The following is a 23,443-nucleotide window of genomic DNA, read 5'->3' as shown; positions in this document are numbered from 1 at the left end:
AGACTGTGGACACTGAACCACTGGATATGCATGCTCATGTGTGCACATGTGCACACCCCGCCCCCAACCACAATCCTTAAAACACCTTCAGAAATCTTGCATTTCGGATGGAGGATCTCACTATACAGTGTATCAGCAAAGGAACCGCACCTGTCAGGGATCTTCCTGGCTCTATCAGGCTGCAGGGAAAAGCATCCCTGTAATTGGCAGGTGATGGTGAAGCACAGAATTGTATGCAGCAGGGGGCGGGTGACTAGAATGACTTATGCTGTATATCGGGGTGGGCAATAATTTTTGGCCAAGGGCCACCCTAGAAGGGGCGGGGCCTAAACTAGAAAGGGCAGGGCCATGATGCTTTTGGGCTACCCCACCCCCAGACCATCATTGGTCTGAGGGTGGGGGAACCCCTTTGTCCGCCCTTCCCACTAGGCACCCATGCCCCTGGCAGGGCAGGAAGGGGCTTCGCACGCTCCCCAATCACCCCAGGCCAATCAGGGCCTGGGGGCGGGACAGTGCGGGAAGTCTCCTCCTGCCCTGCAAGAAGCACGTGGCACTTTGAAGTACCTCCTCGCAGGGCAGGTGGGGGGGGGGGAGGTCGGAGGAAACTTTGTGCGCTCCTCCCACCCCCAGGCCAATCTGGGCTTGGGGGCAGGGGAGCGTGTCACATCTCCTCCCGCCCTGCATAGAGCACATGGCGCTTCAAAGCGCTGTGTTGTCCTGCAAGGGCGGGAGGAAGTTTTGTGCTCTCCCCTGCCCCCAGGCCCTCATTGGCCTGGGGGTGCGGGAGCGGCAGGACCTCCGCCGGTTGGATCAACCCGCGTGGCAGGCTGGATCTGGCCCGCGGAGGCCTGTTTGCCTCCCCCCCCCCCCGTACACAGATGTGAGCACTCAATGCACCTTTGGGGGCATTCCATAAGGTGAGCCAGCCCAGATGTGCTGCTAGACCGCACTCTGTACAGGCCACACTGGGCTTGCTGCGCTAGCTGTGACGTGCAGTGACGGAGCCAACAGTGTTCCCTGTAAGCTGTGCGCATGTGGGGCCGCTCAGAAGAAATTCAAATGCTGCCATGCTGATTAGTAAAGTGCCCAGCGCTAGGTTTTGTGCTTCTGTTGGTGGTGCACATTCACACATGCCTCGGTGCATGTAAAAAATTATTCCGCGCATGGCTGGAAATGATTAGAGGAGCACAGGATGGGGGATGCTTTCATTGTACATGCGGTGCCTTTTCAAGCACATTATGCCGTTGACAAAGGAGGTGTGGGGGGAGCTGCGGAGTGAGCCCATGCCGCGCTCACCTGGCAGCAGCAGCTCAGGTTCCATTGGGCTGTGCCCAGCTGCCTGCTCCAGGAGATGGTGCATGGAGTCGCGTGGCACTGCTACTCCGGGCACCCTGGCACAGCACCACTATTTGGCCCAGCTCCTCTGGCTGAGAGTCTGGGTCAGGTCACAACACCCAGCGACACTGCCACTGGGAAAGTGCGGAGCAGGCTTACTTTCCAGCCCACCACCAATGATCTATTGCTTCCCCCGCCCCCACTTCCCAATTGCCAAACCGGGTTCCGCAGCTGGAAGCTGTAGCCTCGAACACCATGCGGCCACCCCGGCCTTTGCGCTACAGCTTGCCTGCCTGGGGGCCTGCCCGCACTGCGGGATGCCAGCGTCCCTGCACTGTCTCCAGAACGGTGCAGAGGCCACGGAGAGAGGGCAGCCTCTACGTGAGCACTGAGAGAGTCATTCAGCCGGGTGAGCAGGCACCAGAGCGAGGGCGTTCCCCACCTCTGAGAGATGCGGCTGGGCTGGTTCTGCAGAGCCCTCCGCCCATACAAATGCCAGGAAAGGTACCACATGACGAGCCCTGCAACATTGCACCACACTCATCGGCTGGCTACGGTACCCTCCGGGAAAACATCGCACCAGTGTCCCGGGCATGTCTCACTAAGCTGCGATTAGGTGCTGTGTGTGTCCCAATTTACACTGCCCCACTCAGACGCTCGTCCCTTCCACCCGTTCCTGCACAGGTGTATTGCAGCTACCTCACTGGGGCGTGGCAAGGAAAGATGTTGCATCCCTCCAAGCACTTGCTTCTTGCCTTTATGGGAAAGAGATGGGCCCGAGCTGCAAAACAGGAGGTTGCATAATGAATCCCCCAAAGTTGGGGGGTTGTTTGGATCCTGGGGGTTGCATGGCTGGATATAAAGACAAAGGCAATTAAGTTTGGGTTAAATAACTTCATGGGTGGTCAGATCCTCGCCCATCTCTCTTATATAAAGGCATGGAGGTGTGGCTAGGCAGATTCTGTGCCAATTGCTTGACAGTCATTAAGGGTATGTCTACACTGCCACCCTAGTTCGAACGAGGGTGGCTAATGTAGGCATTCAAGCTTGCAAATGAAGCCCGGGATTTAACTATCCCAGGCTTTATTTGCATGTTCCTGGGCGCTGCTATTTTTAAATGCTCCTCATTGCAGGAGGAGTAACGGTAGTTCGAATTAGAGCTTTAATTCGAACTACTTAGCTTGTGCTGCGTGTAGCCACGGGCAGGTAGTTCGAACTACGGAGCATTTAAAAATGGCGGCGCCCGGGAACATGCAAATAAAGCCCGGGATATTTAAATCCCAGGCTTCATTTGCAAGTTCAAATGACTACATTAGCCTCCCTAGTTCGAACTAGGGTGGCAGTATAGACATACCCTAAGTACCTTATGCCAGTGGTTTTCAGATAACACCCCTGCACCACTGACCGGGAGCCGCGCAAGGAAAGTCCCTCCTGCCCAGCCCTGACTCCCCCGAAAAAGCCAAAGCCTCCTTTTATACCCCAAAGCTCTGCTCCTCAGCTGCACCCCAGAGCCCGCACTCTAGTCAAATTATGGGTCATGAGAAAAAAAGTTTGAAACCCACTGCCTTACGCTGCCCATTTTAACCTCCCGGCTGCTGGAGCTCCCTTCCCTCTGCCTCACAATGAGATGGCTTTCGAGTGCCGGCTGTGCCACCACAGTGGGGATGGGCCTGCCGGAGTTCGGGGCATGCATTTTGCTGTACGTACCTCACTGAGAAGTTAAAAAAATAAACAAAAGTCCAAACTCTTCAGCAAAGACCTGGACTGTTCTCTCCCTGCTCGAATCCTCTCGTGGTTCGCCCAGACTGTAGGAAACTTGCCTTTTGAATGGATCGCCACCTGCCCCTCCTTTCCTCCACATCTTTCCTAACTGTCATATTGCAGCCCAGACACCTTGCCTCTGTCTGCATGGAGCAAATCCACGGCACTGGAAAAAGTTCTGTGGCACTTTGGTCCGGACCTGGAGGGGTTGGCTGAGGGCTCTAAGTCTCAGGCCTGGAGGTACCAACACTCCTCGGGTAGGTAAACTGATTACTTTCATACATGACATGCAGTTCACCTGTGGAACTCACTGCCACTGTATATCATTGACATCAAACATTTAGCAAGGTTTAAAGCAGCATTAGACCTTTTCATATATATGACTCATAACACCGCTAGTGATATTATATAGGATAAAGCAACCGCTGATTGACTGGGGCTAGTAAAAAAAACTGTATGGACAGATCAGTCCATACAAGTCCTTGATGCATGTTCTTCTGGAACTTGTGTGTTTGTGTATCTGTGCCCACCTGTGTCTGTATGTACCCACCTGTGTCTGTCGTGTGTTTGTGTATCTGTACCAACCTGTGTCTATTGTACGTCTGTGCCCACCTGTGCCTATTGTCTGTTTGTGTATCTGTACCCACCTGTGTCTATTGTGTGTCTGTGCCCACCTGTGCCTATTGTGTGTTTGTGTATCTGTACCCACCTGTGTCTATTGTGTGTCTGTGCCCACCTGTGCCTATTGTGTGTTTGTGTATCTGTGCCCACCTGTGTCTGTATGTACCCACCTGTGTCTGTCGTGTGTTTGTGTATCTGTACCAACCTGTGTCTATTGTGCGTCCGTGCCCACCTGTGCCTATTGTGTATCTGTACCAACCTGTGTCTATTGTGCATCTGTGCCCACCTGTGCCTATTGTGTGTTTTTGTATCTGTGCCCACCTGTGTCTATTGTGCGGTTGTGCCCACTTGTGCCTATTGTGTGTCTGTGCCCACCTGTGCCTGTTGTGTGTATCTGTACCCACCTGTGTCTATTGTGTGTTTGTGTGTCTGTGCCCACCTGTGCCTGTTGTGTGTATCTGTACCCACCTGTGTCTATTGTGTGGCTGTGCCCACCTGTGCCTATTGTGTGTTTGTGTGTCTGTACCCACCTGTGTCTATTGTGTGGCTGTGCCCACCTGTGCCTATTGTGTGTTTGTGTATCTGTACCCACCTGTGTCTATTGTGTGGCTGTGCCCACCTGAGCCTATTGTGTGTTTGTGTGTCTGTACCCACCTGTGCCTATTGTGTGTTTGTGTATCTGTACCCACCTGTGTCTATTGTGTGGCTGTGCCCACCTGAGCCTATTGTGTGTTTGTGTGTCTGTACCCACCTGTGCCTATTGTGTGTTTGTGTATCTGTACCCACCTGTGTCTATTGTGTGGCTGTGCCCACCTGAGCCTATTGTGTGTTTGTGTGTCTGTACCCACCTGTGCCTATTGTGTGTTTGTGTATCTGTACCCACCTGTGTCTATTGTGTGGCTGTGCCCACTGTGTCTGTTGTGTGTTTGTGTGTCTGCCCTCACCTGGCCTCTCGCCTTACCTCGCAGAGCCCGCGGGGCGGGCCGGGCGCTGGGGGCCGCTGGAGATGCCGAGCCGGGACGCGATGCGGGGCAGGCAGGCTCCGGGCTCAGCCCTTTCCTGCCTGCAGAGGGCAGGGCGCCTGTCCCTGCCTCCCCGCCCGCCCGCCCGCCCGGGCTCGGCAAGCCCCGGAAGCGGCGGGGCCGGGCGCAGCGCGGGGAGCTCCCTGCGCACCGCCAGGCGCAGCCGCTGCCGAGTCGCCCTGCGCCGCTGCCCGCACCCGGCTCCCTGCCCGGCCGCCGCTTGGCCCGCAGCCGCGGGAGCGATGGCAGCGCTGGCTCTGCTGCTCGGAGTCCTGCTGCAGCTGAGCCCCGCGGTGCCGGCCGGCCGGGGGCAGCAGCCCTGGCTGGTGGAGAGGCCGCAGCCCAGGAGGCTGAGCAAGGTAAGGGGGCTGCCCCCTCCCGGTAAGGGGGCTCGGCTGCCTTGGCCCCGGCTTTATCCTTTATCCTGCTAAGCTCCTCCGTTCTGGAGCTTAGCAGGCATGGGAATGCCTCATCCGGCTGGGCACCCTGCTCCGTTGGGGGCCGTGATTTACAGCGACGGGGAGTTCCGCAGCTCCACCGTGCGTGGTGTAAAGAAAAAGGAATCGGCGTATCTCCTCGAGGGGTGTTGGGATAGCCAGTGGGGAGGTGTGCGAACGGGTTGGGGTCGCAGGCTCAGAACTGGAAGGGACCTCGGGAAGGCATCACATCCAGTCTCCTGCCCTCAAGGTAGGACCAAGCACCAGATCATTCTTGACAGGTGTCTGTCTCACCTGCTCTTAAAAACCTCCCATGATGGAGATTCCACAAACTCTCTGGGCAATGTATTCCAGTGCTTAACCACCCTGATGGGAAGTTTTTCCTAATGTCCAACCGAAACCTCCCTGGCTGCAATTTAAGCCCATTATTTCTTGTCCTGCCCTCAGAGATTGAGGGGAATAATTTTTCTTCCTCCTCTTTGTAATAATGCTTGAAATCTGCTAGCATGTCTCCTCTCAGTCTTCTCTTTTCCTGGCTGTATGGGGGGCTGGCTTGTGTGGAGGGAGAGCCAGGGTAGGGAGCGAGGTTCCAGCCCTGGGCAGCAGCCATGCGGGGAGAGCTGGGTGGGAAATGGTTTTCCTGCCTAGCCAGAATTTTCCAGGCTCCTAAAAAGGGTCCTCTCCTGCATGGGGACAAGGAGCCGACTCTCCAGCAGTTTCACAAACCGACAGCCCAAGGGGAATTCCGATCCGGTCCGTGGAGACGTTGTGTTTGGATCCGTGTTTCAGTATTGACTTTGGATGTGGTTTTGTAAGAGCTGGGTCTGTATCATGATTTCTGAAGGTTGGTGGCTTGGAAGAACCCCGTGCCAGGCAAAGGTGCAGCCACAGGCTTGCCCGGGGGATGGGGAAAGCTTGGAAGTGGGGCTGCCTGGTATCCAGTGCGTGTGTGTTGTGCAGGTGGGGGAGCAGGGCTTCTTAGCACTGGGATGGTGACTGCATGCCCACCTGTCACCAATGTTCCCTGGACGCTGAGTGCTTAGGTGGCCACCCAGGAGAGATTCAGGTGCCACCCAGCTGATGAGCAGAGTGCCCACAGCCTACAGCGTGTGTTTATACAGGTGGTGCACATCCGCACATGGTACATGTAACAAAATTTATTCTGCACATGGATGGAAAAAAATTAGAGGGATCATTGCCTGTCATCCTTTGCAGCATGGGGCTAGGTGCCCGCTTCTGTCCCAAGAAGAGCAGAGGTGAGCACTGTCCTGGATTCCTAGGGGGAATAGCACCCTGTTTGCTTGTCTGCTCGCGTTGGGAGCTGGGCTGCTTGCCAGCCGGTAGCCCAGCACTGCTAGCATTGATCTCAGATTCCCTGTGATGCTGCGCCTAGCTGCTGTCCTGATGTGGCCGTGCACCACGCTCCTGGAGCAAGGCTGTAAATGATGGCACCAGGTGATGAATCTGACTTCACGGGCTTTGCCCTCCTGGACTGCCCAGGTCCATGGCTAGAGGGGTCCTAGCAGTGGTGGTCTGGAGACATGAATTCTGGACCATGATCCCTCAGCCGTGCCCAGGTGGAATGGGTAACTGTCCCTGAGCTGTCCCTAATGGCCCATGGCCATCTGGACCACAAGTCAGACATGGCTACTGAGTTGCGCAGGGGCTGGGCTTGGGGGCGACTTTCTCTGAGCCTGCCCCAACTCAGTTCCTGTTTTCTTTTGGTCAATGTCAGTTCCTCTTTTGTTGCAATCACCTCACCAGCCAAGGCCAGGAGATAAGTTCTGTGGGCGTGAAAGATCTCTGGAGAGCCGGAGGCTCTGGCCAAACCCCTAAGGAGGGGCAGAGAAACGTGTTACTTCTTGTTCAGAGCAAGGTTCCACTCATCTTTTCCATATGGGTGTGGAATTTTTTCCCATCTATGTGCGGAATAAAATTGTTAGGTGCACCAAGACGTGCAGATGTGCACCACCCGTAGAAACAAAACCCAGCTGTGGACACTCTGCCGATCAGCAGGGCGGCATTGGAGTCTTCCCTGAGTTGCCACACAGGGGCTGCAGGATGGATATGAGCATGGCCCAGAGACTTGGGAAGGGAGGTGCAGAGATGTCTCTGACCTGCTGACGTGCTCTCCTCATGGGGCTGAGCGCTGGATTCATCTCTGCTCTAAGTTAAGAGGCTTGAAGCCTGTTCTAAATCACGCTGGTTACCAGAGGCCCTGAAGAGCCCAGAAAGATGCTGATGGGGCACAGAGACACATCAGCTCAGCTCCAACCCTCAGCCCCCAAGCCATCCCCCATTGGCCAGCTATAGGGGGAATAGAAGCTGCTAGGCTGGCCTCACACCCCTACATTGGGGTGAACCCTCGAGGCTGGCAATGCTGGGGCTAGAGCCGCTCTGTGCTGCCAGCGTGGTGCCAAGTGCCCGGGGGGCTGGGCGGAACGTGGGTTGACAACTTTCCGCCTGAACATCTCGGGCCGGATTCAACCCAGAGGCGTAGCGGCGTGTGGCTCCTGTTCCCGCTCCTGTCTCCCAAGCCACTGGGATCCCCGGCCTTTGAATTAAGCACTCGGAGATGGACGGGTCTGTCCCCGCCACCGATCCCTGAGCCGGGCTCTCGGTGTCACCGCTGCTTTCTGTCCCTCTGATCTGCTTGCCGCAAGCAGCCAGAGGCACTTGCAAGCTGTGGCAGAGAGAGGAAGTGGGTTTTGCTCACTAGATATATATTTATAATGTATTAGCTCTAATGCGCCACAGGACTACTCGCTGTTTCTTCAGATAGAGGGGAAAATGCAGACTCTAGAAAGGGACGGGGCTGGCGCGGGGCATCGGTCATTTGGAGTCAGGCGAGTGCATTTTGCTATTGACTTGTGCCAGAGAACATGGCACACCAGGCGCCTCTGCTGAAAAGGGGAAGACTGTCATCTCCCCTGGGGTGTCTGGAACGCCACTGCCAGCACATGAGCTAGGCCTATTGCAGCAAGTGTAAAAGGTGGTGCTGTTTGGCGCATGCCCACGGGGATTCTGGGCCGTGTGCGAGCACAGGAGGGGGGTTTCAGCGTGTGCCAGACCTTTCCACAAGCGATCAAGCAAACATTGAATCAATACCACTGGCCCAATTCACACTAAGGCCACTTTTCACCACTGTGGCAGTGAAAAGGGGCAATCAAGGGGAGTAAGTGCCGGGTGTTATAGTGCCCCATTATAACTCGAGTGGAAGCGCCGTTTCCCCACTTTCCTGTACAGCTTCCCCCTACTAGACCCATTACTCCCTGCTCCTTCTGAGCCCGAAGGGGCATTCACACCGGCCAGCTCAGTCACGTTGTAGGCAGCTGGGCTCTTTTTGGTTACCCAAGAGGACAAAACCTTGTCCCCTGCTTGTTTGGACACGTTAATGATCAAGCTTCAGGCTTGACCGGGGCTTTTGTCCCTGCCCGGGACATGTGCCTGTGACGGGGCTGGAGAAATGGCAGATTTATCCATGACTCACACGTGGGCACGCCGAGTGTTCCATGGAAATGCGAAGTAGCTCATGATCCGGGGGGGGGGCCCCCAACCTCTGGCTGCCGGATTGGCCACTCGATAATAACCGTGCATGCCCTCTGATGCATCTGGCACCACCCACAGTCAGAAGACAAGCGACTGCCCTAGACGGACCCATGGTTTGACCCAGTGTGGTTGTTCTTAAGGCGGTGTGAATCCATAGCTCCCCACCCACTCCGGCAGTGTGCTGAAATTTACTAGAGGCAGGGAGAGGTGGGCTGTTGGGACAAGTTCCCTCGGTGACGTGTTGGCAGTTGCACTAACATCAGTGGGCGGCTACTGACTGTACGTCATAGAGGCTGCGCTCACAGAACCAGCCTGTCCTAATACAGGATCCAGTTATGCTGGGGCGTCCGTGGGAGGGGGAGTTCAGTGCAGCTGTTGTAGGCTCAGTTTTACCTGTGGAGAAATCGACTTTGGTTTTGAAAGGTTTGTCTACACGTAGAAGTCGCCCTGGTTTGAAAATGATTTAGCCCCAGTCTTGCACACAAAGCTGCTTTGGTTTCAACTGGAGGTCTGGCTTTATACAAGTTCAGTTAAACCAGTGCAGCTTTGTGTGTAGCTGCGTTTATACCAGCTTAATCCTGGCTTATTTTGGTGTACTTGTGTCCATATGGATACGAGCTGAACTGATTAAACTAGTATAAAAGTCAGTGCACAAAAGTTGGTACAATGATTTAATTAAACTGATGAAAGTGAAACTGGTGTAGACAAGCCCGAAGGGCAAAGCACTGTAGATGCTCTTCTGATGTTTTAGCTTTCACTTGTCGATATACTGATGCCAGTATGAATCAAATTTCAATCAGTTTAAGACTGTCCACACACACAGCTGCACCGGTTTAACTGAACCAGTTAAAGTCGCACCTTCAGTTTACACTGATGTTACTGAGTAGACTAGGCCATGCATACTCAGTTCAGCTAATAAAACAAACCCTGTGTTTCAGACTTTCGTGTTGGTTGGTGACATCAGCGGCGAATGTGCTATTTCTATGCCCACGTTATAGCTGGCAAGTTTTGATGAGCATTACTCAGTAGGCAGTTTGGAAATGCCAGAGGGAGGTGCACGAGTTGGTTTCAAATGTATTAAAAGGCTTTATAATTACAGTCCGAGGAGGAGAATTTCTAAAATACCTGATGGATTTAGGATCCCAGAGGCACTGGCATGTGGGATCCTAAATCCCTTAGGCACTTTTGAAACTCTCCTCATAAGAACGGCCGTACTGGGTCAGACCAAAGGTCCATCTAGCCCAGTATCCTGTCTGCCAACAGTGGCCAGCACCAGGTGCCCCAGAGAGGGTGGACCGAAGACAAGGATCAAGCGATTTGTCTCCTGCCATCCTTCTCCAGCCTCTGGCAAACAGAGGCCAGGGACACCATTTCTATCCCCTGGGTAATAGCCTTTTATGGACCTAACCTCCATGAATGTATCTGGCTTCTCTTTAAACTCTGTGATAGTCCCAGCCTTCACAGCCTCCTCTGGCAAGGAGTTCCACAGGTTGACTACACGCTATATGAAGAAGAACTTTCTTTTATTAGTTTTAAACCTGCTACCCATTAACTTCATTTGGTGTCCTCTAGTTCTTCTATCATTCTTCTTGAAATGTTAGCACAGTGTTACCGTTTCTTCAGAATTTGACAGCATGCTTTAAAGCTTGTTTCCACCTGTTTTCTCAATGTCATCAGTAAGTTTGTGTGTGGGTGGGGTGGGGGAGGTGTTACATGGGGATCTCTGCCCCCTACAATGGAATTATGAGGGTCCTTCACACTCCAGAACTCCGCAGTGCAGCTGCTGTCTTCCCTACTGTGGAGGACTGGAGGGGATCCCTTGCAGGTCCCCTCGCGAACCCTCTGGAGTGTGTCTCCAAGGAGCATGAGAACTCTCTCTCCGTGCCAGCAAGCCCAGCTGAGCGCAGGAGCTGTTTAACCCTTTCCTTCCCTGAATCCTGTAGGTTGATGGCTTCTCGTGGAAGAACTGTGACAACGGGACCGATCCCGTTGAGGTCCAGAGTCTCTCCTTAGCCCCAGATCCAATCTGCATTCCCGGGGACCTGAAAGTCAACCTGGCAGTTTCCAGTAAAGTGGACCTCACCTCGCCTCTGAAGGTAGGTGACAAAGGGCAAGCCTGCCGGAGAAGCTACTGCGGCGCTGTGGAGCGCTGGGAAAGGACGTTAGGGTTGCCAGGTGTCTGGTATTGACCCGGCCAGTCCGGTATTTTCGCCTCCTGTCCGGTAAAAAAATTCAGAAAATACCGGTCACCTGAAATGTCGGGTATTTTCTGTTTTTTCCCAGCCAGAAGGAGAAAATCCCAGATACAAACACTTGGCAACTGGGCCCAGCCCTCCCTCCGGGCGCTGTCCCCCCCCCCCCCCCCGCTCCCGGCTCCCCTGCTTACCTGGTTCCGCAGGGAAGCTCCCTTGTGGCTCGACCAAAAGAAAAAGATGGCCGCCGCAAAAAAAACCTCAAGACCGGAGCAATGGAAGCAATGCCTCCCCTGGGTTGTGGGTTTTTTTTCTTGCTTAATAACTCTTGGGCCCCCCTTTTTTTTCCTCAACAACTTTGAGCCCCCCCCCAACAGAATTTTTTCCCCGGTGTTTTTTTTGGGGGCGGTGGGGGTTCGGTATTTTTATTGAAACTCTCTGGCAATACTAAAGGACGTGCCAAAAGCCACCACAATGCCCGGCCCCGGCAGGAATCGCTAGGCCTGGGGCACGTTAGCCCCTCCACTGCTGCTGCTGAGAACTCTGATGTCTCGTGAATAGCCGTGTTTGGGGCTAGGGAACTCAAGGCTGGCTTTGTCTGGGCCCGGTCTGCCTGCTGGGTGGGAGCTTTTCCCTGAAATAGATCAGCATAGCCCTGGGTTCTTGAGTAGTCTAGGGGATAGGGCATCTGCCTGGGGAGTGCAGGGTTGTAGGTTCAAGTACTGCCCTGCCCACCCTGGGAGCAGACAGACGGTCGAGGCAGGCTGCCCCAGTGATGGAGCTCCATCCAGCATTAGGAAGGCAGGATAAGCAGCTGAAGTTAGGGAGGTGGGATGGGTTTTTTGGGGGGGGTTGCCTTAGGGTGTGCTGGGCTTGGGGCAACTTCCCTACCCCAGGTGTGGGGACCAGGCAACCCCCTGTTCCTGCCTCACCTCCACCCTTTTCCTTCCACTGTCTTCTCTTCCCCGAAACCCCCTCCTTGGGGAGGATTAACTGGGGGGCGGAGGGGTTGATGTGGGGTGGCAGCAGGGTTCCCCCCCCCCCCACCATGGTGGCGGGAACCGGAGCAATGCAGCAGCCTGCTCCGCTCTGCCGCCATCTCCCAGCCTGCTGTGCTCTGCCTCACTGTGCCAGGCCCCTAGTAATCCCCTAGGCCGCCCCGCAGGCTCCCATCAAAATAGGACGGTGGGGGGGGGGGCTGCCGCCACGGGGGCCCCTGAAAACACAGGGCCTGGGGCGGCCCCCTGAACTGTCCTCTGGGCGGGCCGGCTCTGGTGCAGCCCCTCGGAGGGATTGAGAAAGGGGCTGAGCCCACGCGGGCGGGTCGCCTGAAGCAGCCCAGTCATTCCCTTGTGACTTCCCGCCCCCTCGCCGCGCCCCACGGCCTGTGCAGTGGAGCTGGGCGAGATCCAAGGCGCTCCCAGCTCCCGCTCCCTGGAGCAGCCTGGCGGCGTCTGCGTGAGGCCGGGCTGACGAGCGAGGCTCAGACTCGCCCCTGCGGGAGCGTAGCCAAGTCGGAGAAGGGCGGGTGTCGGGCCAGGGCACCCACGGGTCCCAGCGAAGCCAGTGGGCGCCGTTGGGGGCGCAGCGCCTTTGCGGAGAAGGGGCTAGAGGGCAGCTGGGGAGCCCGTCCGCCCCAGAAGCCTGGTGTTAGATGCAGCGACCTCGAAGTGGGGAGTGAGCTCACTCAGCAAAAGGCTCCAGGGGGTTCAGAAAGGAGGGACTAGGAAAAGGGGGGGGGGAGGAAGGAACATGGAAGCAGGGAGAAAGGGGGACAGAGTTGGGGGCTCCTGGGTCGGGGGTCCCATTAAGGTCAGGAGGAAGGGAAGACAAGGGGAGTCCTTCATCGGAAGATGAGGCAAGAGATGAGGATAGTCCAAGGTGTGCAGAGAGGCAGGCAGGAGGGGCCTGACTAGCCACGCGGAGCCGACCTGCTGCCCAGCCCCAAAGCCAGACTCGGTTCCTGATTGTGGAGACGCTGATAACAAATGTGACCACTTCCTTAAAACTCCCCTGCCTGTGCACAGCCCCTGCTGCAGGGGGGGCCTTCCTGGGGACCCCCAGCAGAGGGTCTAGCCCCTAGAGAGCAGTGGCACACCCCACCCAGGCTGCACACCCGCAGAGGGGTGGGCTTTGCAGGGCATCTGCCCCATGGGGTGGGGGGAGGGAGCGCTCGATGAAGGGTGCAGCAGTGGTGGCTGAAAGCAGAAACGGGCCCTGGTTCACTGAGTTTCCCAGCTGTGCGAGCTGGGTTATGGGCTGGCGGGGGAGTGGAGGGGAGCAGGGTGCGGTGCAGGCCTCCCTGCCCATGAGGGACTCTGTGAACCCCGTCCCGCCCTTCCTGAGTGTGCGAGCTGGGGCAGTTACACCACCTGTGCCCAGATCTGCCAGGTCAGGCCTCTCCGCAGCGGTCTCTGCTGCAGGGCGTTAGGCAACCGGCAGCTCCGCCGCAGAGCCAGCGCTATCGGGGCGGTGTCCTCATCTCTCAGCAGCGTGCGCAGCAAGTGCCGGCTGGCCTGGCTCCCTTTACACCGCGCAAGCTGGCGGCCGGCAGCCGGCTGAGCCAGGGGGAATTCCCCTTTGCTAACAAGGCCCGCCCAGCGTGAACGCGGACGCTGCTGTGGCCCTGTCCTGGCTGCAGCCGACACAGAGATGGCTGCTGGGATTCACCGGGGGAGGAAAAAAACGGGGCAGCCCCAAGGCCACCGCTGCAGAAGTTATAGAGAAAGTAGCCAGCCTTTCACCCCTGCCTCCCACGCGCCTCCTGTCCCAGGCAGCTGCGACCATAACAAGCACTGAGAATTGCTGCCCGGGATGGAGCATCTCTGTTCCCCCCCCGTTCGCAAAGGGGAGGCGGCTCGGGATCCCTTTCTCCTGCTCCCCATGGTGCTTTATCACGCAGCTGCGCCAAAGAATCTGCCCGGGAGTTGGGCGGGAGCCGAGGGCAGGACTTCGCAGCCTTTATTGCCGCTCCCGTCGCTGTTCGTTTGGGCTTGTGTGGCGGGAATGCTTGGACGAGATCAAAGCCCCGCTCGGCCAGCCTTGGCGTTTTTTTCAAGCACGGAATTAAAGAGGAAGGGGGGTTCTGCATTGAGTTGTTCTGAATGGGAGACCAACAGCCTGGACATGGTGTTCCCGGGGGATTGTCCCTAACATCTCTTGCATTGTGGCCTGGCTCTGCGTGCAGACAGAGGCTGGTTTCTGATTTCGGCCAGGCTGGGAGCAGTCTGGAGAAGCTCCGGTGCCTTCAGTTTGGGATGATGCTTTTCCTGCCTGGAGGAGTGTACCATCTAAGGTAGTGCATCTGCCCCGTGGCGGGGTCTGCGGGTGGCCCGTGAGACATTTTGTGGCCGCTGTCCACGGGCCGCTGTCCCCCTGGTTTCTGTCTGCGTCGTTTTTTTTCCCTGCCGGTGTTAGTCAAGTGACATGCACGTGAAGCCGGGGTCAGTGACGTGAGGTGGGTGCTGGCTGCACACGGCACTGCCTGTGAGAGCCGTGCACACCCCCTGCCTCCTGTCGGCCCCCCCTGCAAAGTCTAGGTACAAAGACACAGTGAGCAAAACTCCCCTGTCAGGAGCCCGTCTTAGTTACGAGACTCTTGCGGCCTGCTGAGATGGGGGAGGCCACCCAGGCGGCCCTCTCCCTCGCCTCGGCGGCTCATGGTTGATCTAAGGCCAGCCCGAGGAACCAAGACAAGGCATGGAGCCGCTGGTGTGGGGCAGGGTTACGGAGGCTTTTGGGAGAAGGGTGGAGGGGAGATTGTCCCAGCTGGTGCGTAACCGGCGGTGCGACCCTTTGTCCAGGTGGTACTCACGGTGGAGAAGAAGATAGCTGACATGTGGATAAAGATCCCCTGCCTGGACCAGATCGGGAGCTGCACGTACGAGGACCTTTGCAACATCTTGGACAACGCCATCCCCCCAGGAACGCCATGCCCCGAGCCGCTCCTCAGCTACGGCCTCCCCTGTCACTGCCCCTTCAAACAGGTAAGCGCTGAGCCAGCGTTCTCCGCCTGTGCCGAGCCAGGACCCTGCCCTCCCCACGGCTTGTGACATGGGACGGGCAGGAGGGTCACAGCCCCTATGTCTGGGCCCCGGCTCAGCAGGGCATCCTCCCTCCCGCTCCCTTTAAATAAATTAATTAATTAATGGAGATTGCCTATCTCCTAAAACTGGAAGGGACCTTGAAAGGTCATTGAGTCCAGTCCCCTGCCTTCACAACAGGACCAAGTACCATCCCTGATGAATTTTTGCCCCAAATAGCCTCCACAAGGATTGAACTCACAACCCTGGGTTTAGCAGGCCAATGCTCAAACCACTGAGCTATCCCTCCCCTCCATCAGTTGGCCTGTGCTGGGGAAGGGGCTTTGCCAGCCCTCGGAGGAGAGAGACTAGAATCCCGTGCAGCCCAGAGCAGGGGTGGAGAGGTGGCAATGTGTCTGTCAGTGGGGCAGATCTGGCTCTGGCTGTTGTCAGAGATGGGGGCCTGAACTAGACGGGCCCATTCTGCTCTGCTCTGACCCCATGCAAGCAGTGGGGAGTCAGGCTGGCGGAGTCTAGGTCCAGCAGGCCTACCCCGGGGAGATCTGGGGCTTTGCCTCCCAACCCCTCGTGGCATTCTGCGGCCGCTGTGGGCCAGCCGTGCGGGAAGGCCCCCAGGGCTGTGCAGCGGGGGAGGGAGTCCCTGAGAGCAGTCTCTGCTGCTGTGTGATCACTGGACTTTCGTGGCCTCCCCTGAGGGTTGCCAGCTGCCTGGTTTTTGACCAGAAGGTTCAGTCAAATGGAGCCCCTCTGGCTCCGGTCAGCCCTGCCAACTGCGCCAGCGGAAGTCCGGTGGGTGGTGCTGCAGGGCTAAGGCAGGCTAGTCCTTGTCGGACACTGGGGGTCCTGTTTGGGGCTCCCGGATTATAGATACTGTCAGTGGGAAAAGGTCCAAACGCCAGAATTTCACACAGGCCTTTGTAGTTTCTTGGGAAGGGATTCCAGCGGCGGTAAAGGGTGAGCTTAATCACCCGCAACTTCCTCACACCTAGCAGTACAGTAAGAACGCTATTTCCCCTCAGCAAGTCTCTGTTTCACACACACACAAGCGGGGTTCCCGCTGTGCCGCACGCAAGTTCTGCTTGGTAACCAGGGACGGTGGTTTCCAATTTACAGACGGCTTCTCTTCTCCATGTCTGTCCTTAGCACTCAGGTCTGTCCCCGGGTGTCAACTCACAAGGGCAGGGCCCAACTGGGTTGTGGATTCGCTCCGAGACAGAGTCGAGTAGGGATGGTTTGCTTTTATTAATCTCACGGCTATTACAGGCTTAATGCTGCCAGATGGTTACACAGCTACTGCAAAGTAATACGCCAATAAGCACAGGCACAGCAGTGTATAAAAGAGTCACAGGCACTGGGAAATGCTTACACCCCTTCAGTCTGCGGGGGTCCCGTTCCGGTCACCTCGCACCCAGCCACAGTGGACGTGGCTCCAGCTGGGGGGATCCAGGACACCCTTGGAGGTCTAGGTCCCTGGTGAGACTCACAGAAGGGCAGGACTCCCAGTGATCTTATATGTTAGCGGTTTCCTGAGTGTGTGCGAGTTGGCCCAGTGCCACTCACAACGTTCCCACGAGGCTGAGAACCGAGGTCATGTCATTTATCCCTTACTTGGCTCTCAATTAGCAAGCACAGGGAGCTGCGGCTGAGGAAGGCCGTCTGATATAGAACACCTGGTATTTTCACCAGCAGGGCTCATGGCTGGCCTAGAGGGATACACATTTAACCCCTGCAGGCCCACATATGGCTTTTTATGTGACACCGGGGCTGCGTGGCGGGCCGCTGGTTGACACTTTTACTTGAGCAGAGCGTCACCAGCTTCTTCAGGTGTCACAGTGAAGGAATCCCAACCCCCAAGGATTTACTTTGCTTGAGTCATATGCCCTTCTTCCCCCAAGGAGTCCCATGTCTAAAAAGCCTGCCCCGGGGGCGTGTGGTGACTAAGAGGGGAGACACCTCAAATCACCCCACATTTACTCATTCATCTTTACTCATTCATCGTTTGCCCTGGCTCTCCGCCTGACGTGCCGGCTGTCCGGTGCTGATGACCAAATCAGCTGGGGCTCCGGGCTGGCACTTGATACCTGTGATCATTACTTGTATATGGCCCCATGTTTGCTGACTGATGGGCCCAGTATTGACCATACAGTCCGTGCCCAGCTCTCCATCACCTTCTGCTCAAAGGGACCTTGCTCCCCAGCGCCCCTGCAGTAATTCAGCCATGTTTAAGTCATGCTCACCATTCCTTTAGGATCGTCACACCCAGAATCCCTATCTGTCCTGGTTCTGTGCTGCACCCAGCCTGTGGCCAGCTGGTCCGGCTCCTAGATGAGGACGGGGGGGGGACCAGTGGGCTCAATATGCTGCCCCCGCCCCAAGCACTGGCTCTGTGCTCCCATTGGCTGGGAACCACAGCTGGTGGGAGCTGCGGGGGTGGTGCCTGCATGTGGAACCTCCTGGCCCCCCACCCCACTCCACAGCCTAGGCATTGGCAGACCCGCTGGGGGCGGGGAAAAGGAGGCAGCTGGCCCATGGCTCCTACCACTACTGTGGGAACCAGAGCCCCCAGGCCCTTTAAATTGCTGCCGGAGCATCGGATACTGTGTCCCGGGGAGCGTTAAGGGTCCCCAGCCCCGCCCTTCTGCCTGAGGCCCCTCCCCCCCAAGAGCACGGAGCTAATCCTCCCCTACGCCTTGCCCAAAGGCCCACCAAGTCTGTTGGTTCCCCGGGGTGCTGGCCCTGCCGGCCTCTTCCGAGATGCAGGGCAGGCAGGGATCCTGCCTTAGCTCCACGGTGCCGCTGACTAGGAGCCACCTGACGTAAGCCCATGTCCCAGCCGGCCCCTGTCTGCACCCCAAACCCTTCATCCCCACCACAGAGCCTGTATCCCCCAGCCAGAGCCCTCACCCCCTTCTGCACCCCAAGCCCTTCATCCCCACCACAGAGCCTGTATCCCCCAGCCAGAGCCCTCACCCCCTTCTGCACCCCAAACCTTCATCCCCACCACAGAGCCTGTATCCCCCAGCCAGAGCTCTGACCCCCTTCTGCACCCCAAGCCCTTCATCCCCACCACAGAGCCTGTATCCCCCAGCCAGAGCTCTGACCCCCTTCTGCACCCCAAGCCCTTCATCCCCACCACAGAGCCTGTATCCCCCAGCCAGAGCTCTCACCCCCTTCTGCACCCCAAGCCCTTCATCCCCACCACAGAGCCTGTATCCCCCAGCCAGAGCCCTCACCCCCTTCTGCACCCCAAGCCCTTCATCCCCACCACAGAGCCTGTATCCCCCAGCCAGAGCTCTGACCCCCTTCTGCACCCCAAGCCCTTCATCCCCACCACAGAGCCTGTATCCCCCAGCCAGAGCTCTCACCCCCTTCTGCACCCCAAGCCCTTCATCCCCACCACAGAGCCTGTATCCCCCAGCCAGAGCTCTCACCCCCTTCTGCACCCCAAGCCCTTCATCCACACCACAGAGCCTGTATCCCCCAGCCAGAGCCCTCACCCCCTTCTGCACCCCAAACCTTCATCCCCACCACAGAGCCTGTATCCCCCAGCCAGAGCTCTCACCCCCTTCTGCACCCCAAGCCCTTGCCTCAGCCCAGACCCCTCCAGAGCCTGCATCCCCCGCACAAGAGCCCTCACCCCCTTCTCGACCCCAGCCCCCCTGCTTTCACTTGCAGTTGCCTCCCACATGGTGCATCCCAGCCTGGAGCCCCTTCTGGCACTCTGAGTCCCTATCCCAACCTCCTGCCCCCATCTGGAACCCCCTCCTGCACTTTGAACCCCTCATGTCCGGCCCCAGCCATGAGCCCGCCCCACCAGTGTAGCCCTCACCCCCTCCCGCATTCTGACGTCCCGCCCCAGCCCAGTGAAAGACAGTCAGTGAGGGAGAGTGAGCTGCCAAGGCAGGGGGAAATGTAGTGAGCAGGGGGCGGGGCCTCAGGAAAGGGGCAGGACAGGGGTGTGGCCTCAGGGAAGGGCGGGGCCGGAGTGTTTGCTTTTGTGCCATTAGAAAGCAGGCAACGCTAGCTCCGCCTGGGCTGGACTGATCTGATTGGGTGCCAGCTCGCTTTGATCTCTGCTGCCACCTGGGGGCTGCTTGTAACATGGCTGGGACACGTTACCCCCACGGCAGCCGGACTCTCCCAGATCTGGGGCAGGGAGGAACTTGCCTGCAAGGGTGGAGGAGAGTGGAGAAAGTCACCGTCCGGTCGTACCGAGCTGGCCCTGACAGTGGAAATGGGGCCCAGGAATGCAGAGGGATGCAGACAGAAACCCACGGGGGCTGATGTTACAGTGGGGGAGGTCTAGGTTGGACATTAGGAAAAACTATTTCACTCGGAGGGTGGGGAAGCACTGAGATGGGTTCCCTAGGGAAGTAGTGGAGTCTCCATCTCTAGAGGTGTTTAAGTCTCGGCTTGACAAAGCCCTGGCCGGGTTGATTGAGTTGGGATTGGTCCTGCCTCGGGCAGGGGGCTGGACTCAACGACCTCCTGAGCTCTCTTCCAGCCCTAGGATTCTATGAAGTCCTTGCACCAGGCAGGTTGCTGAGAAGCAGAGAGGATGATCCGGAAATCACTGGATGGTGGCTGCAGGGTTCCCCTAGGGATGGGTGGGCAGCCAAGGGCCCCAGTGGGGAAGTGATGCATCACCAATAATTAGGGATATTCACACCTGCTTGATTTGTTCATCTTTGCTTATGGGAGGTTGAATGAGAGGTGCAGGGCATGGAGCAGAGGGGGGTAGTATCCGAAAGCTAGGTGGGCTCGCCCCTCCCTGGGCCTGTCCCTGGGGGCAGGGGCAGCTGGCTCAACCCAGTTGGGGAGAAGCAGAAGCCACCATGTGCTAACGGCTCGGTGTTTGTTTCTCTCCACAGGGCTCCTACTCCCTGCCATCCAGTGAATTCTACTTGCCCGTCATCGAGTTGCCCTCCTGGCTGACGAACGGTGACTACCGTATCGAGGGGGTCATGAGCAACGGGGCCCAGCAGCTCTCCTGTGTCAAGATGGCCTTGTCCCTCCACTCGGACTGAGGCTGGCCAGCCTGTCCGACCCCGGGTCCACCCCCGCACTGCGGACCGCCACGTTTCCTTTCCCTTGCCGGCGGGTAGAGAGAGTCGGGAGCAGTTCTCCTCCTCCTGCTGTTTTCTGCCTTGCTGCTGCTTCCTCTTTCCCACCTCTGTTCCCCCTTCTCCCTCTCAAGAAGAGGCCCACGGAAGGCGGGCGGGGCACAGGCCTTTGTCTTCGGTGCCCGGTGGACTTCAAGGTGGGCAAGGTTGGCAGATGTCAACGGGACCCTAACCCTGTGCCCGCTCTAGCCTGGAGTTGTATCCCCGTACTACCCACCAGTCTTAAGGGGGGGGGGGGGGTCTCGGTTGGTTCTTTTCCTGCATACATAATGAAATCACATTCTTTATATCGCTTAACACATGCCCTTCTCTCCCCCCCCCACCCGCACCCCGCAGTCAATAACCATGGCAGGGCCCATTAGCCCGCCAGCTGACTGGTGTAAAACAAAATGGGGTGCTGCAGTACTCCATCCTTGGAGCAGACCCAGACTGTCCCAGAAGTCTTTGCCCTCTGAGCGGTGCAGTGTGGGGCTGTTTTTGTTTGGGTGTTTTTAATCCCGCACGGGGCATTTTAGAACATAAAACTCAGGGGAGAAAACAGTTCTTTTAGACTTTCACTTGGAAGGAAGAGGGTCACTCAGTAAACCCCTCCTGGAATGTGCTCCCAGACTCTTGCCTGGAGAGACGCAGGCAGACGGACACATTCCTTCTAACGGGCCATTGCTGGCCACAGGCTCCTGGGCTAGGTGGACCATTGCGCACTCTTATGTTTCCAAGCCAACCTGTGGCAGCAGCAGCAGTCCAGCTGTCGACACAAAGGGTACATTTAGATGACATGCCTCTGCCAACAGAGGCATGTAAAATGGGCTACCCGACATAGTCAGTGAAGTGGGGATTTAAATATCCCCGACTTCATTAATATAAAAATGGCCGCCGCGCTCTGCCGGCTCAGCTGATCGTCGGCACAGCGTGCGAGTCAAGACGTGGATCGGTCGACAAGGAACGCCTTTGAAACAAGTTTTACAGGAGCAGTTGATTGACTATGTCGGGTGGCCTATTTGACATGCCTCACGGCAGAGGCATGTAATCTAGACGTACCCAAAGAGCCCTACAGTGGGCGCTGAGCTCTCTTACCTTCTGAAAGGGGACCAGAGCTGGCCAGATCCATTCCGGAGACATCATTGCTTATAGGAACGTAGGCGGAGCTGGAGGGCTGGGCATCGCCCGCTGAAAAGGCAGATCTCCACCAGCCCGGACGTTGTCTCTCTGCCTTTAAAAAAGAAAAGCGGGACACGACAGGAAAGCAGTGTCCTAATATTCTCGCTCCGAGGGGATCAAATGCCTCATTCTGCACGGGGCTTCTTTTACTCTAAGAAGGGTGTGGTTGGGACAGCTAATCCCAAGGGAACAATCTGATTGGCTGTGGAATTTCGAAACTGAAAATCAGCTGGCTCTGAACTTCTCTCCCGCTGTGCTAGGTTGACCGTTCCATAAAGGTGCCGAGACCTGGTGAGGCAGGCACCGTGTACCGGGCAGAGGAACGCATGAGTTTAGAACCTAGTAACTTCGCAGCCAGCATCTTTAGTAGCGGCAGCAAACAAACGGGGCACTGGAAGATGGGCTGATCAGACACTTACTAGGAGAGGTGGTGGGGGGAGGTTCGTTGGCCCTGACAGGCTTGAGGGAGCGGCGTCGCGCTCTGGCAAACGTTGTTGTTGCGCAGCAGATGGAGGGAGTCTGCACCCTAATCCAGTTGATTTGTTCATGTTGGGTGCGATTCTGTGCTAAGTCAAGTCAGTGGGAGCTTTGCCGTTGAGTGCAGTGGGGGGAGGATCCAATTGCTTGGGTGCTGGTTTTTCAGCACTGTCTGTTGCGGCCTCCCAGTTCTCATGCAGGGCTGACATTGCACTTGAGGACCCAGTTCAAAGCAGCTGACCCTCAGGTGTGTGTGGCATACACAACCCAATCCCTGCACACCTTCTCCCATGTTATTGCTGGAGCTGGGTGTGTTATGACCCTCACTGGATTAGAGTAGATGACACCACTGCTGCACACCTGTTACTGCAGCTGAGTGGCATGTGTGTGCCATGCCACCCTCCTTACACCCACATGCGTGCACTCGATTTGTGTGGTAAGGCAGTCGCTGCACACCCTCTCCTGTACTATTCCATGCAAGACAGGTGCAGATGACATTATCATTGCACACCTGTCATGTGCTGCCGTGGTACATCGCCACATGCTTGGTCTTCTGCTGCTGCACTCTAAGCATGCACATGCAACAGCCACTGCTCTCCTGGCTCAGGCTCACCGCCTCTGCGAGGCATGTGTGTGACACCCTAATGCTACTGCTTAGTGCTGGGGGAGGGCTGATCTACGGGGCACTTTATAAGCCTTAACTACTGAGTGCCTGCAGCCCATGGGCTGGCATGAGAGTGATTAGCTTTAGCCTAATGGGCTGTGTGTGTGTGTGTGTGTGTGAGAGAGAGAGAGAGAGAGAAGCCTGGTCACCTTTCTGCTTCCTAAACTTGCTCCTCTCCAGACTGACACCCTATCAGAGCGGGGGCGTTGCTCTGGTTTGGTTTGTGTGGAGAAGTTCTCATGGCAATGCCGACATCCTTCCTGCTTAGCTGAAACCTGCTAATTTTTTTTGGAAGGCAGCGGCCCTTTGTGCTGGTGCCACAACAAATACTGAATAAACTTTTGTAACAGGCGGCCTGAGTCCTTGGCAGTGGTTCTTGGGCCTGCGATACATTTGTTGTTTTATTTTAACTGTAAATCTGGTGAGTTGGTTTGAGGCCTAAGAGAGGCTGAGAGCCCCGGCTGGAGCGAGTGGTTTCGAATCCCTGGGCTGACCCGAGTGGCTGTCGGTGGATCTCACTTGCAACCTGCAGTGTTCCTCGCTCCCCGCCTGGGCACTCCCCCAGCTCTGAGCCTCCTTCAGGAGCCGCTGCAAAATCCCCCATCATTGTGCCCCTGCCCTGACGCGTGTCCCCAGGATCCTGGCTCTGCAGACCCCAGATTCAGGTGTCATGTCATGCACCCCAGGCTCTCCAGAACGTACAATTCCCCAGAGAGCCCTCTACCTGCTTTCCTCCCCCTATTCCACCCTAGATCTGAGTCGCTGGGTGCAAATGTAGTCCACACGGGTATTGCCTGACATGGTCCCCAGTCTGGGTACATGTCCCTGGTGTATGATTCCCTTTCTGGCCTCTTTGGTGGTGCACGCACCTTTCTCCTTAGTGAAACATGCCACCTGAGGCGGTGGCTTTTGTTACATTCACGTGAGCACTGGGGCGCGAAAGCATCCGATTTGCCGTCACTTGTCAGACGCTGAGGCCAGCCCAGGGAACCTGCTGTCCCTGGAAACTGACAACCCGGCTGTTGTCAGTGGGTGTTTCTTTGCGGGCTGGGGTCCAGCTC

At 56.9% G+C, this 23,443-nt stretch overlaps 1 protein-coding gene across 1 annotated transcript; it reads left to right on the top strand.

Moving 5' to 3' along the window:
• The first annotated feature begins 4,848 nt into the window (after nt 1-4,848).
• GM2A (ganglioside GM2 activator) lies at nt 4,849-22,732 on the top strand. Its single transcript, XM_075900582.2, has 4 exons — nt 4,849-5,098; nt 10,669-10,821; nt 14,721-14,903; nt 19,832-22,732. The coding sequence occupies exons 1-4, from the start codon at nt 4,982-4,984 to the stop codon at nt 19,985-19,987; spliced, it is 609 nt and encodes a 202-aa protein (XP_075756697.1). The 5' UTR covers nt 4,849-4,981; the 3' UTR covers nt 19,988-22,732.
• The last annotated feature ends 711 nt before the right edge of the window (nt 22,733-23,443 follow it).

Source organism: Pelodiscus sinensis, chromosome 16 (genome assembly GCF_052426305.1).
Source record: "Pelodiscus sinensis isolate ZL-2025 chromosome 16, ASM5242630v1, whole genome shotgun sequence".
In the NCBI taxonomy this organism is placed as follows: Eukaryota; Metazoa; Chordata; order Testudines; family Trionychidae; genus Pelodiscus; species Pelodiscus sinensis.
This window is presented reverse-complemented; position numbering and strand designations above follow the sequence as displayed.

Excerpts from the sequence above, each read along its gene's own strand:
- GM2A (XM_075900582.2), top strand. The coding sequence starts at position 4,982 with ATGGCAGCGCTGGCTCTGCTGCTCGGAGTCCTGCTGCAGCTGAGCCCC. Across the intron at positions 5,099-10,668 it reads AGCCCAGGAGGCTGAGCAAG|GTTGATGGCTTCTCGTGGAA; the intron begins GTAAGGGGGCTG and ends TGAATCCTGTAG. Across the intron at positions 14,904-19,831 it reads GTCACTGCCCCTTCAAACAG|GGCTCCTACTCCCTGCCATC; the intron begins GTAAGCGCTGAG and ends TTCTCTCCACAG.